Below are 12,499 nucleotides of genomic sequence, written 5' to 3' on the forward strand. Positions count from 1 at the left end.
GTATTTCTAGGTAGTGCATAATAATTATCTTTGAATGTTGACCTGCTGAGTTATTCATAACTGTTTTTATTTTCTTTTTTATTGTGAAAATACTGTACAGAGGGGGTACAATTACATGGGCAAGATAATGAGTACATTTCTTATCAAGCATTGTAGCCTCCTCCTTTGTTTCCCCTTCCCATCCCTTCCCATCCTCCTCCCCACCCCCCATGAAAGTTGTAAAGTTCATTTTTGACATAACGACTTGTACATCTTATTGTTGCAATGGGTCCACCTGTATCCCTATTTAAAGGATTTGTTTTTCCCCTTCCCCTCCACAGTGAAAGCAGGGGTTATACTGTGGGGAGGGACATACAAGCAACAAAGAAATAATCTTATGAATGTGTTAGAAACAATCACATGAAAGAAAAAAAAACATTTGAATACATATCTTAGGGTTCATTTCCCTGACATCACCTTATCTGACCTTTTCTGCTTGACTCAGATATATACTAGATATTGCAAATAAGGGAAACCATGTGACCTATGTTTCTTTAGGCCTGGCTTATTACTTCACTTAATATAATTTTTTCCTGAGTTTCTGAGATCTGATTATTTCTTTTTGTAAATTTGTCTATCTCTGATAACTTTCTCGCTCATATCCAGCATTATCTTCTGAATTCAACTATTTATCTTATTTTAAAAATAATTTATTTGAGTTGGTGGCGGTAGCACACACCACCTATTCTGAGGAGGATCTGAGGATCACAGTTTGAAGCCAGCTCAGGCAGGAGACTCTTATCTCCAATTAACCACCAAAAAGCTAGAAGTAGAGCTGTGGTTCGATTGGTAGAATGCTAGCTTTGAGAAAAACAGCTCAGGGACAGTGCTTAGGCCCTGACTTGAAGTCCCAGGACCAGCACAAACATAAAATTAATTTATTTGAATTCTTTATCAGGCTTTTTGTCCACTTCAGTGTCTTTGTAACCTTTTACTGAAGAGTTATGATATTTAGGAAGCACTATAATAATGGTTTCCTCATATTTCTTGTGCTCCTATGTCGAGATTTGATCATCTGGAATCTATATTTCTTATGTGATGGCCTTTATAGTAAGTGGATTTCTCCTGAAGATGTGTCTTGGAATATTGGTTTGTTTTCCATGTTGAGTATGTTTCACTGTATAATCCCCTTGTGGGTTCTTTGCCTGTGATAAATGAGATCTCGACACAGCATACTGTGCTGTTGTTGAAGTGGCCCAGTGTTGTTGTGGACACGGTGTTTCACAGTAGTGTGAGGTAGACTGCAGAGCATGTGGAGTACACCTTGAGTAACTACTACACATACAGTGGGAGTGGTGGCTTCTGCGGGGTCAGAACTTCTTCCAGCACTGTTGAGACCAGCCTTTCACCAGTAATGGTTCCATCACTGGTCAGGAGAGGCCTGGGCACTTGTCCTGTGAGCAGACGGTGGCGGTGGCGTGGGCCAGGTGCTGCCCAGCAGGAGTGGGGTAGGAATCAGCACCCGCAGTGTAGTGCTCCCTCCTAGTCTTCTCAGCAGCATGTGCTCGGACATCATTGGGCTGGAGGAGGGAGGCCCTTGAGAGAAGCAAGTGTGAGAACAAGGCCGGGTCTGGGTGACGTTTCTCTCTGGACCTTCTTAGGCATTTATGATGCAGACTGAAGAAAATATGGGAAAGTCTCAATTACCCACGGCCTTGTTGGCAGGCATGAGCATATAGCACTGAAATTGCAACTGTCTTTTATTTTTATTTTTTCTTTATGATTTGATAATATTTCATAAGTAAGAGGCAAGTAAGTTCACAAGTTAAGAACAGCGCTTTGACAACTGATTTGAGAAGAAAGTATTTAAAATTCTTTGATAAACCTCTTGGACCATGGAAATTTCTGCTATTGTTTTCTGGCAGTTCTTTTCAATGTATTCTGTACCTTGAATACTTATATAGTTTTAACTGTCATGTTGTTAAATTATACCCACATCATGATTTCCAAAAGCCTGTGCTCTTCTTTTTGCTGTCTTGGATGCCCAATTTAAATGGCTACAGATGTGTTTCAGACAAATACCTAAAAATGTATTTCTAGTATGAAAAACTGGTGTCTTATTAGATGGTTGGTAAACGTATTTATTTAAGTTCATGACTACAAAGCCCAGCCTGTATTGTAATTCTTGTGCACCATCATCCAAAATATCTTTCTAGCACTGTTTAATATATTTTATATTGGCTTAACTTTTTTCTGTCTTTTGTACACATAGGAACTTTCAAAAAGCCTTGAGCTGAGTACGAACAGTTTTCAACGTCAGCTGCTTGCTGAGAGGAAAAGGGCATATGCGGCTCACGATGAAAACAAAGTTCTACAAAAGGAGCTGCAAAGGCTGCACCACAAACTGAAGGTAAACTTTTGATGAATTGCATAACTTTCCCACCGTGTAAGTTACACAGAAATCCAGTATTCTAAAACGCTATTCACATTTGAAAAGTTTATATAATACAATTTTCAGAATTTTAATGTTATCTTTGGTACTTAGAAGAAAAGATTTGTTAATATAATCACTATTACCAAGTAAAATATTATGTAGCAATAAGACAAATGTAAGGGAAAATTCTGCAGGAAATTATAGGAACTATCTGGGGGCAGTGGCTCATACCTATAATCCTAGCTGCTTAGGAGGCTGAGATCCGAGGACTATGGTTCAAAACCAGCTTCTGTGGGAAAGTCCATAAAATTTTCATCTTATTCTTATTTCTTATATCTTAGTCTTATTTCCAGCAAATAGCTAGAAGCAGAAGTGTGGCTGAAATGATAGTGCACTAGGGTTGAGCAAAAGAGTTCAGAGACACACTCAGGCCCAAGCACTAGCAAACAAATAAGCAGAAAAAAACCTCAAAGAAACTGGAGTTTATATTGGATGAATGAATAATCTGATGTTCTTCCTCAAATGTGATTATTTTTAAAGTTGTTTTAAGAATGTCCTTCATTTTCATTGTTGCTAGAGAAAGTATTCATATCAGCTAATTATGTTAAGGCAGGTATTCTTAATTTTATCTAGAGGTCATTGATGGTTGAAATTTCATACAGAATTAATACAAAGTTATGCACTACTTTATGTCGTTTTCTTTTTGGCAGAATGGGATTTTGAACTCAGGGTCATGTGCTTTCTAGACAAGCACATTTTTCTCTGTTTTGCAGGTCTTGGGGCTGTCCTTGAGACTCAGTGCTCAAGGCTAGGACTCTGCTTTTTCTGAGTAGTTTATTGGAGATAAAAGTCTCATGGGGACTTTTTCTGCCTGGGCTGGCTTCAAAACTGTGATCCTCAGATCTCAGTCTCCTGAATAACTAGGATTACAGGCCTGAGCCACTGGTATCTGGCTAGGCAAACACTTTAATACTTGAATCACACCTCAGCTTCTTGTTTTAAACATTTTAGACAGGGGCTGCGAAGGTGGCTCAATGCTTGCCTTGCATGCATGAGGCCCTAGGTTCGATTACCCAGCACCACATAAGCAAAAAGAAAAAAAGCCAGAAGTGGCGCTGTGGCTCAAGTGGTAGAGCGCTAGCCTTGAGCTGAATTGCTGAAGGACAGCGCCCAGGCCCAGAGTTCAGGCCCCACGACCAGACCCCCCAAAAAAAATTTAAAGAAAAAAACTTTTTAGACAGAGTCTCACACTTTTGCTTTTAACCATTTTCTTCATCCTCCCATCTAGTTGCGATTATAGACATGAGATAGGGTCTAGCCAACTATGATGCCCCACAAACTATAATCCTCTACCTCCTCAGTAGCTGGGATTACAGATATATGCCACTATACCTGGCCAATGTCTTCCATAGATTTCTTTCTGTTAATCCAGTTCTCAGAAAAAGCCATAACCGGGGCTGGGAAGGTGGCTCAGTGGTAGAGTGCTTGCCTTGCATGCAGGAGGCCCTGGGTTCAATTCCTCACCACCACATAAGCAAAATGAAAAAAAGCCAGAAGTGGTGTTGTGGCTCAAGTGGGAGAGCGCTAGCCTTGAGCTGAAGAGCTGAGGGACAGCACCCAAGCCCAGAGTTCAGGCCCCATGACCGGACCCCCCCCCAAAAAAAAGAAAAAAAAAGAAAAAGCCATAACCCCCAAATGCTAATGTACACCAATGTTTGATGGCATGGCCATTTTCCTTGGGGGTGAGGTGTATGTAGAACTATGGTTTGGCCTGAGACTTGTTAGGCATACTTGTTTAAGTATCTATCACTTTTTGCTTTAGGTATTTTTCCAGTAAGGGTCTCAGTTTTGTGCCTGAAGCCAGCCTCAGACTATGGTCCAGCTATGCCTTCTCTTGTAGCTGGCTGGAATCAGACGTGACTCACCTCACCCAACCTCTCATTTTTAAATCCTCAATCACTAAGAACTCTCATTAAAACTAACTCATTCTTTGTCTCTAAGCCTGGGTGATAGTGACAGAGTTCCTAGCTTTATCAGATAGGAGTGGGGAAAACTAAAATCCATTTTATTCTTATTTGCTCTCTCTCCTCTAAACACCCCTCCATCCCCCCTCGCCAAAATGGCAGGACTTGTAGCTTTTCTTTAGTGGGAAGTCATTGCTCTCTCCTAACCCAAGGGTACTGGAGATATTTCTTTCTGTGGTTTAGTAGTTACATAGGGAAGTTGAACTCAATATATTTCCATTTGGCAAGGAAGTTGTCAGTCAGTTGACTGAGTGAAGGTCATTTATTTTAAGCCAAGATTTTACTTGCTTTCATTGTATTGGATTTATTTTTAGGAAAAGGAGACAGAATTGGATATAAAAAATATATATTCTAATCGACCACCCAAGTCCTCTCCAAAGAAAGAAAAAGAACTTGTTCCAAGAAAGAATGGTATGGTAGCTACTATTATTAAAACACCAATATTATAACTATAGTATAGTTTTTGTTATAACTATTATAACTATTATTTATTAATATTTCGAAGTAGAATGCAGAATCTCATAGAAATATATAAATTACTTTTTTAATTTTAGTTTTCATAATTTTTAGATGTTTTTCAATTTTTGTAAGTTTTAACACATGAGGAAAGGTTACTAGAACCATGTTTTATAAAACTTAAAAAAATTGCTTACTATGATTTTGAAAACCCCTATGAAAATATATAAACATACTCAGTAGAGTGAAGGATGTAATGAACTTCCATTTATACATTACCTAGATTTAATAGATATTCTTTTGCCAATTTTATCTATTTTTCTTTGTTTTGGTAGTATGTTTTTGAGGAAACCGAGTGTATTATTTCATTCATCAATATTTTATATTATGCAGATAGTCTTGCTCTATTTTTAGCACAGTACAATCCTTCTAGGAATTGCACAATTTTTAAACATAAACTTTGTAAAAGTTTAGGGCCATTTACAGGAAGAATTGCTCCCAAATCATATACCTGTTAGTAAATCCCAGACACAAAAATGAGTGTTTACTGAGCTGAGTCAAATGTCTGTCATCTCATTTAGATGATAAGTATATGCCAGTTGAATAAATGTTAGAAGTGTTGAATGAGATTAGAAAACTTCTTTTTCAATTTTCACGGTAGCCGCATGCCAGAGTGATTTTACAGACCTGTGTACGAAGGGAGTACAAACCAGTGAAGATTTTGGACAGGAAGAATTTTCCATTATAACACAGACAATTATGAATTACAAAAGCAAAGAGGAGAAATCAGAACATCTTTCTTTGGTGAGTGCAGCAGTATGACTTCTACCCAACTCTAGGTTTAAAGTTATTCCTAAAAATGGTCTCAGACTTGGTATAGTTTCAGCAGTGGAGGTAGTGCTTTATCTTTGTGAATATGCAGATATCCTGTGTATTTTATTAAATTCTTTGGGATTTACTCTTTTGGCTCATGTTGCATTTTTCAGATGCTTCAGAGACTGGTTATGCTTTCTACTAGGCTGGAGGTAAAAGACAGGAATTGCTTAAAAGGTTACCTTTTATTCAGCTAGACAAATCTTAGATATTGCTCAAAGTTTTATGTTTAATAGGAAACTCTGATCATTTTCAAATCATTTTTTAAGAATTTGCCCAGATTTAGATTTTTGGCCTTCTACATAGGAAAAATTTTATTGATTAAATAAATGCTAAATTTTGTAGATTAAATGAATGCTAATCTGAATTTGTACCATTTCAAGTAGAGTAAAACTCAGAGGGGTGTGTATTGTACCTTTATTGAAAAGAGTTTCAATACCATGTCACTGTAAGCTCATGTTATCTAAAGAGGGTTTTATCTTTAATATTTACAGTTTAAATTTCCAAAGAAAACATTTCATTTCAAGGGCCTAATGCATCTCATATATATATATATATATATATATATGTATATATATATATATATATGTACATAAATATATGTATATGTATATATACATATATATATTTATGTGTCAGTCCTGGGGCTTTGAACTCAGGGCTTTGATTCTGTCCCTGATCATTTTTGTTCAAGGGTAGTACTCTGCTACTTGAGCCATGGCTCTACGTCTAACTCTATTTTTGGTAATTAATTGGAGAAGAGTTGTGCAGGCTTTCCTGTCTGGGCTGGCTTTGAACCATGATCCTCAGATCTGAGCCTACTGAGTATTAGGATTATAGGCATGAACCACTGGGCATCCAGCTTAATATTTTTATACCTTACAAGTGTCTCAATGACCATCCCATGGTATAAAAAGAAACAATTTGGTTTTTTTTTATTATTTAATTTCTGTTTTATAATTTAGATATATTAGTTCTATCTTCTGTGTTTCTGCCTGTACTGTTATTAAAACTTAATCATCAGGTGGGTACAGAGGCTCATGCCTATTAGGAGGATGAAATCTGAGGATCATGAAGTCAGCCTGCGGGACAAATCTGTGAGACTCTTATCTACAATTAAACAGCAAAAACCCAGAATTAGATGTGTGGTTCAAGTTGTATTGTACCAGACTTGAGCAGAAAAAGCTAAGTGACAGCATCTGAGCCCTGAGTTCAAGCCCCAGTACCAGCGCACATGCACGCACGCGCACACACACACACACACACACACACACACACACACACACACACACAATGTAAAACAAACCAATCATGCTGATTTGTGTCTTTGAAAGGATATCATGTAGAATAACAGAGAGTAATTCTTAACTCTAAAAGGCTAAAAATATTTGGGTTTTGTACTAGAAGATTCAGAGCCAGCACCCTGGTAGAAAGAGTGTGGTCTTAGAGTTGGCTCTGCTTTTTCATTGAATCCAGGTGCTAACATTCAGTGGTGTTAATTTTTGCAGCCTCAATTTCCTCATGTGCAATATAAAGGGTGGTAAGTAACCTTGATGTTTCTAAAGCTCTTCAGAAACCTGCATGGAAAAAGTCCTCAGCCAGTGGCAGCCCAGAGTCCAGTTCATGCTGCAATTAGAAAGACACCCAATATGGGGGCTAAGAAAAGAGAAGCCGCTTCTTCTTCTTGTAGTGGATAAAATCAGTGTGTAGTCCAGGGCTGGTGAGCTGTTTTGCTGATCTTCCATTTGGGACTGTAGCCCTCATGTTTGTGGTTGGAGTGGTCTCATCTCCCAGTGAACAAAGGGAATGAGGAAGCAGCGGGCAAGCTGTGCTTAGAAATGTGATCTGGAGTTGCACCTGCACTTCCACCCACCTCACCCTGGTCCTGTCTAGCTGCAGGGGTGGCCGACAGTGCCCTGCTTAACACACAGGGGACTGTTTCTAAAAGGAAGAAAATGAAAACGGATACCAGGGGACAATTACAGAGTATCCAGTCTTTACTAACAATCCATGCTTTATTTTTATTAAGGAAAATCACACACAGAGATATTTGCAAGGAGCCATAATAAGGGTAAAATTGCTATTCCTTCTGGAATGTTAAGTATGTAGCATTCTTACTGATTTAAATATTATAGACTTGAACAGCTCAGTTCAGCTGTCACCAGCTGTGTTACATGTTTCTTCAGCTTCTCTTCTTCAGCCATTTCTAGTTAACTTGATTAATAACCAGATTTGGGTTTTTTGCCTAAAGAAACAGCTCTTCTGCAACTTATCTTCAGAATTTTGTGTAGGTTGTTGGTTTTATTCCACTATTGTGGTTCTGATGTAGTTCATAAATGCTTAAATTTTTAGCTAGAAGCGCAATTTGCAGCAGCAGAACATGTGATTCATTGCTTTATTCACTGAAAATTGGCTTTAATTTCTAATTTGATATTTCCTCTTCCCCTATGTGTGGATTTGCATTTAAAAATTCACCATAGAATCTGGAGTCCCCAGAGCAAGAGGAACACAAGGAACCCACCGTTCTGCCTTCACCGGTAGAGGAAGAAGAGTCTGGTGAAGATCAAGGAGAGCCCATCGTAGAGCAGGAGGAGGCAAAGCTGGAGAGTGGTACGTAATAGAGTTGGTTTACACGGGCTGTGAGTCCCTGGATAAAGGAAGGGTCAGGACCCCTTGATGTCTTCCCACTAAACTGTAAATTGTTTGTGCAGAACAAGAAAAGGCAAGTGCAGTTGTAGGAAGCAGTGTATCAAGAGTCACGAACATTTGAACAAGGTTTTTAAGGAAAGAAGAAAAATTACAAGTTCAAGTGGATAAATTCCACAAAGACACAACTTAGATAAAAAGGAAAAACATGCTTTGGTTTTAAGTAAAACTTGAAGAAATAATTGGAGGACGGCTGCTGTTTGGAGCTTGGCCTTGAAGCTGTAGTCCACAGACCAGCTTAAGCTGAAACATCAAAGAGTTACATTGTCCTGTATACATTTATATCATTGTTCTTTGATTTTACCTTATAAACTAAGTCTTTAATATGCTCAGAGTTAATGTAAATTCAGTGAGCCAATTCACAGAGTTTGTAGATAATGGAAATGAAGTTCAGGACTCAGTTCATTTCTGTCTGGATAAAATGCCTGATAGGCATGAGCAAAGGATCCCAGACTCTACGCTGTATTAGTTACCCAGGGAGTAGAGTAAGACTGTTAGTTATCATGTGTATAATTAATGTATATAGTATGAAGATATAATGTTTGTAGTATAGAACTATGCTACATCCAGCTCAAAGAAAAATCTCTTGTTGTTATTTGTTTCTTTTTGTGGGTCATGAGACTTGAACTCTGGGCCTGGGCGTAGTCCCTGAGCTCTTCAGCTCAATGCAAGCACTCTACTACTTGAACCACAATACCACTTCCAGTTTTCTGGTGGTTTATTGAAGATAAGAGTTTCATGGGGCTAGGAAGGTGGCTCAGTGGTAGAGCGTTTGCCTTGCATGCATAAGGCCCTGGGTTCGATTCCTCAGCACCACATAAGCAGGGGAAAAAAAGCCAGAAGTGGTGCTAATCCTCAAGTGATAGCATGCTAGCTTTGAGCTGAAGAGCTGAGGGACAGCACCCAGGCCCGGAGTTCAGGCCCCACAGCCAGACCCCCCCCCAAAAAAAGAGTCTCATGGACTTTTTTTCCTGCCCAGTCTGGCTTTGAACTGCCATGCTCAGATCTCAGCCTCCAGGGTAGCTAAGATTACAGGTGTGAGCCACCAGCGCCCAGCTTATTATGGTTTTGAGCTGAAGTTCATGAAACATAAAATTATGACCCATTGTTTTATAGATGTATATATGTGTATGTGTGTGTGGTCGTGTATATTTAAACACATTATAACTTAAATAGAAGCTATGTATTTACATTATCACACTTGGCTAATGTGTGAAGCAGGATGGTTTCATGTGTTACACTACTACAAAAAAGAAAATGAGGTATTAATGTTCAATTCCTTCTAGGCAACAGGAAAAGGAATAAAATAGCAGAAGACCATCACTTATCTTTGTGCTTAGTGACCTTTTTGTGGTTTGTGTGTGTGTGTGTGCGTGTGTGCCAGGTGTGTGCCAGTCCTGGTGCTTATCCTCAGGGCTTCTTTGCTCAATGCTAGCACTCTAACATGATCCTCAGATCTCAGCCTCCTGAGTAGCTAGGATCATAGGCATGAACCACTAATGCCTGGCCAGACCTTTTTGTTTTTGTTTTTGATTTTGGAGACTGTCTAGAATGATCTGACATCAGTGAGAATGTTTGCAAGTTGCTGACATTAGGAGATTTATATTTGATTTTTTAATTTGTTTGAAAATAACTTCAAAATTATAGAAAAGTGGCAAGAATAGAACACAACTATTTAAAATTAAATTATACTTGTGCCTATGTCTTTAAATACTTCCATGTGTTGTTCTCCCAAACATAGCCATTCTCTTACCATCATTCCAGCATAATTTTCAAATTCAGGAAGTTTAACTTTGATACACTGCATTTAGCTATTATCCATATTGTAGACACAATACTGCTATTTGTAGCATTTCCCCCCCTAGAAAATATCATAAATCATGTTTCATTTTTATATCTCTCCAGGCTTGTAGTCTAGGAACAGTTTCTTGGTTTTTATTTTTATTTTGTGAGATTAACATTTTTGATGGTTTCAGATGCATGTTTAAAAATAGAATGTTCTGCATTTAGAGTTTGAATTTTTCTGTTAGATTTTAGTTACTGTATCTGTTGTCAGAATATTACATAAAGAATGTCATGTCTTTCTCAAGATATAGCATCTAGAGAGTTAAGTATAAAAGTCTTTAGCCATCCATCCATTCATGCATCCATCCATCCCTCTCACAACCCATCAGAATATGTACCAGTGTTATATTTGTTGCGAAAAAAAAGAGAACTGAGAAGGTGGCTCCGTGGTAGAATGCTTGCCTTACAAGCATGAGGCCCTGGGTTCGATTCTTCAGCACCACATAAGCAAAAAAAGCCGGAAGTGGTGCTATGGCTCAAATGGTAGAGCACTAGCCTTAAGCTGAAGAGCTGAGGGACAATGCCTAGGCCCAGAGTTTAGGCCCCATGACCAGTAAAAATAAAAAGTAAATAAAAATAAGATACTTGATCTACCATTGAAGAATAAGTTTTTCCCTGTAAAAGTGAATCTTAAATGCAAGATGTATTAAATATTACTCCCTAATCCCAGAGTATGAGGTACAAAAATGAAATATTAAGTATACATCCTCACTGTACTTATAATACCCAAGTTACATTTCAAAATATTACTTTGTGAAAGATAGGAATTGAGTTTTCCTTTTTAGCAAGAGTTCTATAAAAATCTATGAAATTTTATTTCATATAGGATGGAAGAGAGAAGAGGTTGACAAAGAGCAAGATGAAAAGATGCCTTTACTAGAAACAGAAGAAAAGCCAGAGTTGGAAACTGGACAGTGCCAAATGGAAATATATCAGCTTCAACAGGTTGACAAATTGGAAGAAGAGGAAGAAGAAGTCAAGAGGGAAATGCTCCTTGCTAAGATGAACCAAATCAACAAAAGACTCCAAGATTCTCAGACCCCCCGGAGACATCATTCTGCACCCTTGTTCCCTGAGTTGGAAACAAAACTGTGCGCCCTGGTGAGAAGCACTAAAGCAAACGTGTCCCCTGAACCCTCTGAGAGATCGTTCAATGGACATCATTTGCAGGACATCGGCTTTGCAACACCAAAAGGAGATGCTCTGAATTCAGGAAACATTAGAAGTCCAGCATCTCCAAATGACTTTTCATTTGGGAGTTACGTGCCTTCATTTGTAAAAATGTCAGGGAAGTCCAATCCGTGTAGCCAAAAAAGTAGCCTTGTAGATTTGCCAAAAGACAGTATGGATAACTCCAGTAAAGGTGGTGTGGACTTAATGGCAAGAAAGGAGAGAAAAGCTCACTTGATGGAGCAACTATTTGGCGCCCCGTGTAACCAAAAAAGTAGCCTTGTAGATTTCCCAAAAGACAACACAGATAACTCCAGTAAAGATGGTGTGGACTTAATCGCAAGAAAGGAGAGAAAAACTAACTTGATGGAGCAACTATTTGGCACCCCATGTAGCCAAAAAAGTAGCTTTGTAGATTTGCCAAAAACCAATATAGATAACTCCAGTAAAGGCAGTGTGGACTTAATCACAAGAAAGGAGAGAAAAGCTAACTTGATGGAGCAACTATTTGGCACTACTCCCAGCAGCTCCATTTCTGCAAGGGGCAGCGACCCAGGCTCTCTGCCTACCAACAAAGGGGACTGTGACCCTCTGAATTTTTGCCCAGGGGAGAAAAACAGCAGGGTTAGAGAACAGGATGAAGATGAAGACTTCCTCCTTGGTGAAGGAAGAAATTTTAATCCAAATAGACACCGATTGAAACATGCAAATAATAAGCCAACTCTGAAAGCATTTGATTATGTAGAAGATGAAATTGAAGAAGTAACACTGAGATGATGAATTATATATTTGTTTCAATTGTAAATATTAAAGTATTTTAATACAGTATTATAAACCTCTAGACTTTTACTATTAAAACTTTCTTATTGTGGAATGATTTTTGTAGCTAAGTTATAGTACAATTAAAAAGTAGATCATATTGACCCACATCGCTAGTTTGAGAGAATACCAGGGGCTCTTTTGAAAGAAATCAAAAATAGAGATGTCTCTAACATGGTTTTGCATTTGCGAA

At 38.3% G+C, this 12,499-nt stretch overlaps 1 protein-coding gene across 1 annotated transcript in view; it reads left to right on the forward strand.

Moving 5' to 3' along the window:
* Nucleotides 1–12,264, forward strand: part of LOC105997754 (lebercilin-like) — a 27,923-nt gene extending 15,659 nt beyond the window's left edge. The window contains exons 3-8 of the mRNA XM_013032274.1: nt 2,252–2,389; nt 4,752–4,848; nt 5,555–5,697; nt 8,247–8,376; nt 11,144–11,680; nt 11,939–12,264. Coding sequence (XP_012887728.1) covers nt 2,252–2,389; nt 4,752–4,848; nt 5,555–5,697; nt 8,247–8,376; nt 11,144–11,680; nt 11,939–12,264 — 1,371 coding nt within the window. The remainder of the gene's footprint in view (nt 1–2,251; nt 2,390–4,751; nt 4,849–5,554; nt 5,698–8,246; nt 8,377–11,143; nt 11,681–11,938) is intronic.
* The last annotated feature ends 235 nt before the right edge of the window (nt 12,265–12,499 follow it).

This window comes from Dipodomys ordii, unplaced genomic scaffold, assembly GCF_000151885.1.
Source record: "Dipodomys ordii isolate 6190 unplaced genomic scaffold, Dord_2.0 Scaffold152, whole genome shotgun sequence".
NCBI classification, from domain to species: domain Eukaryota; kingdom Metazoa; phylum Chordata; class Mammalia; order Rodentia; family Heteromyidae; genus Dipodomys; species Dipodomys ordii.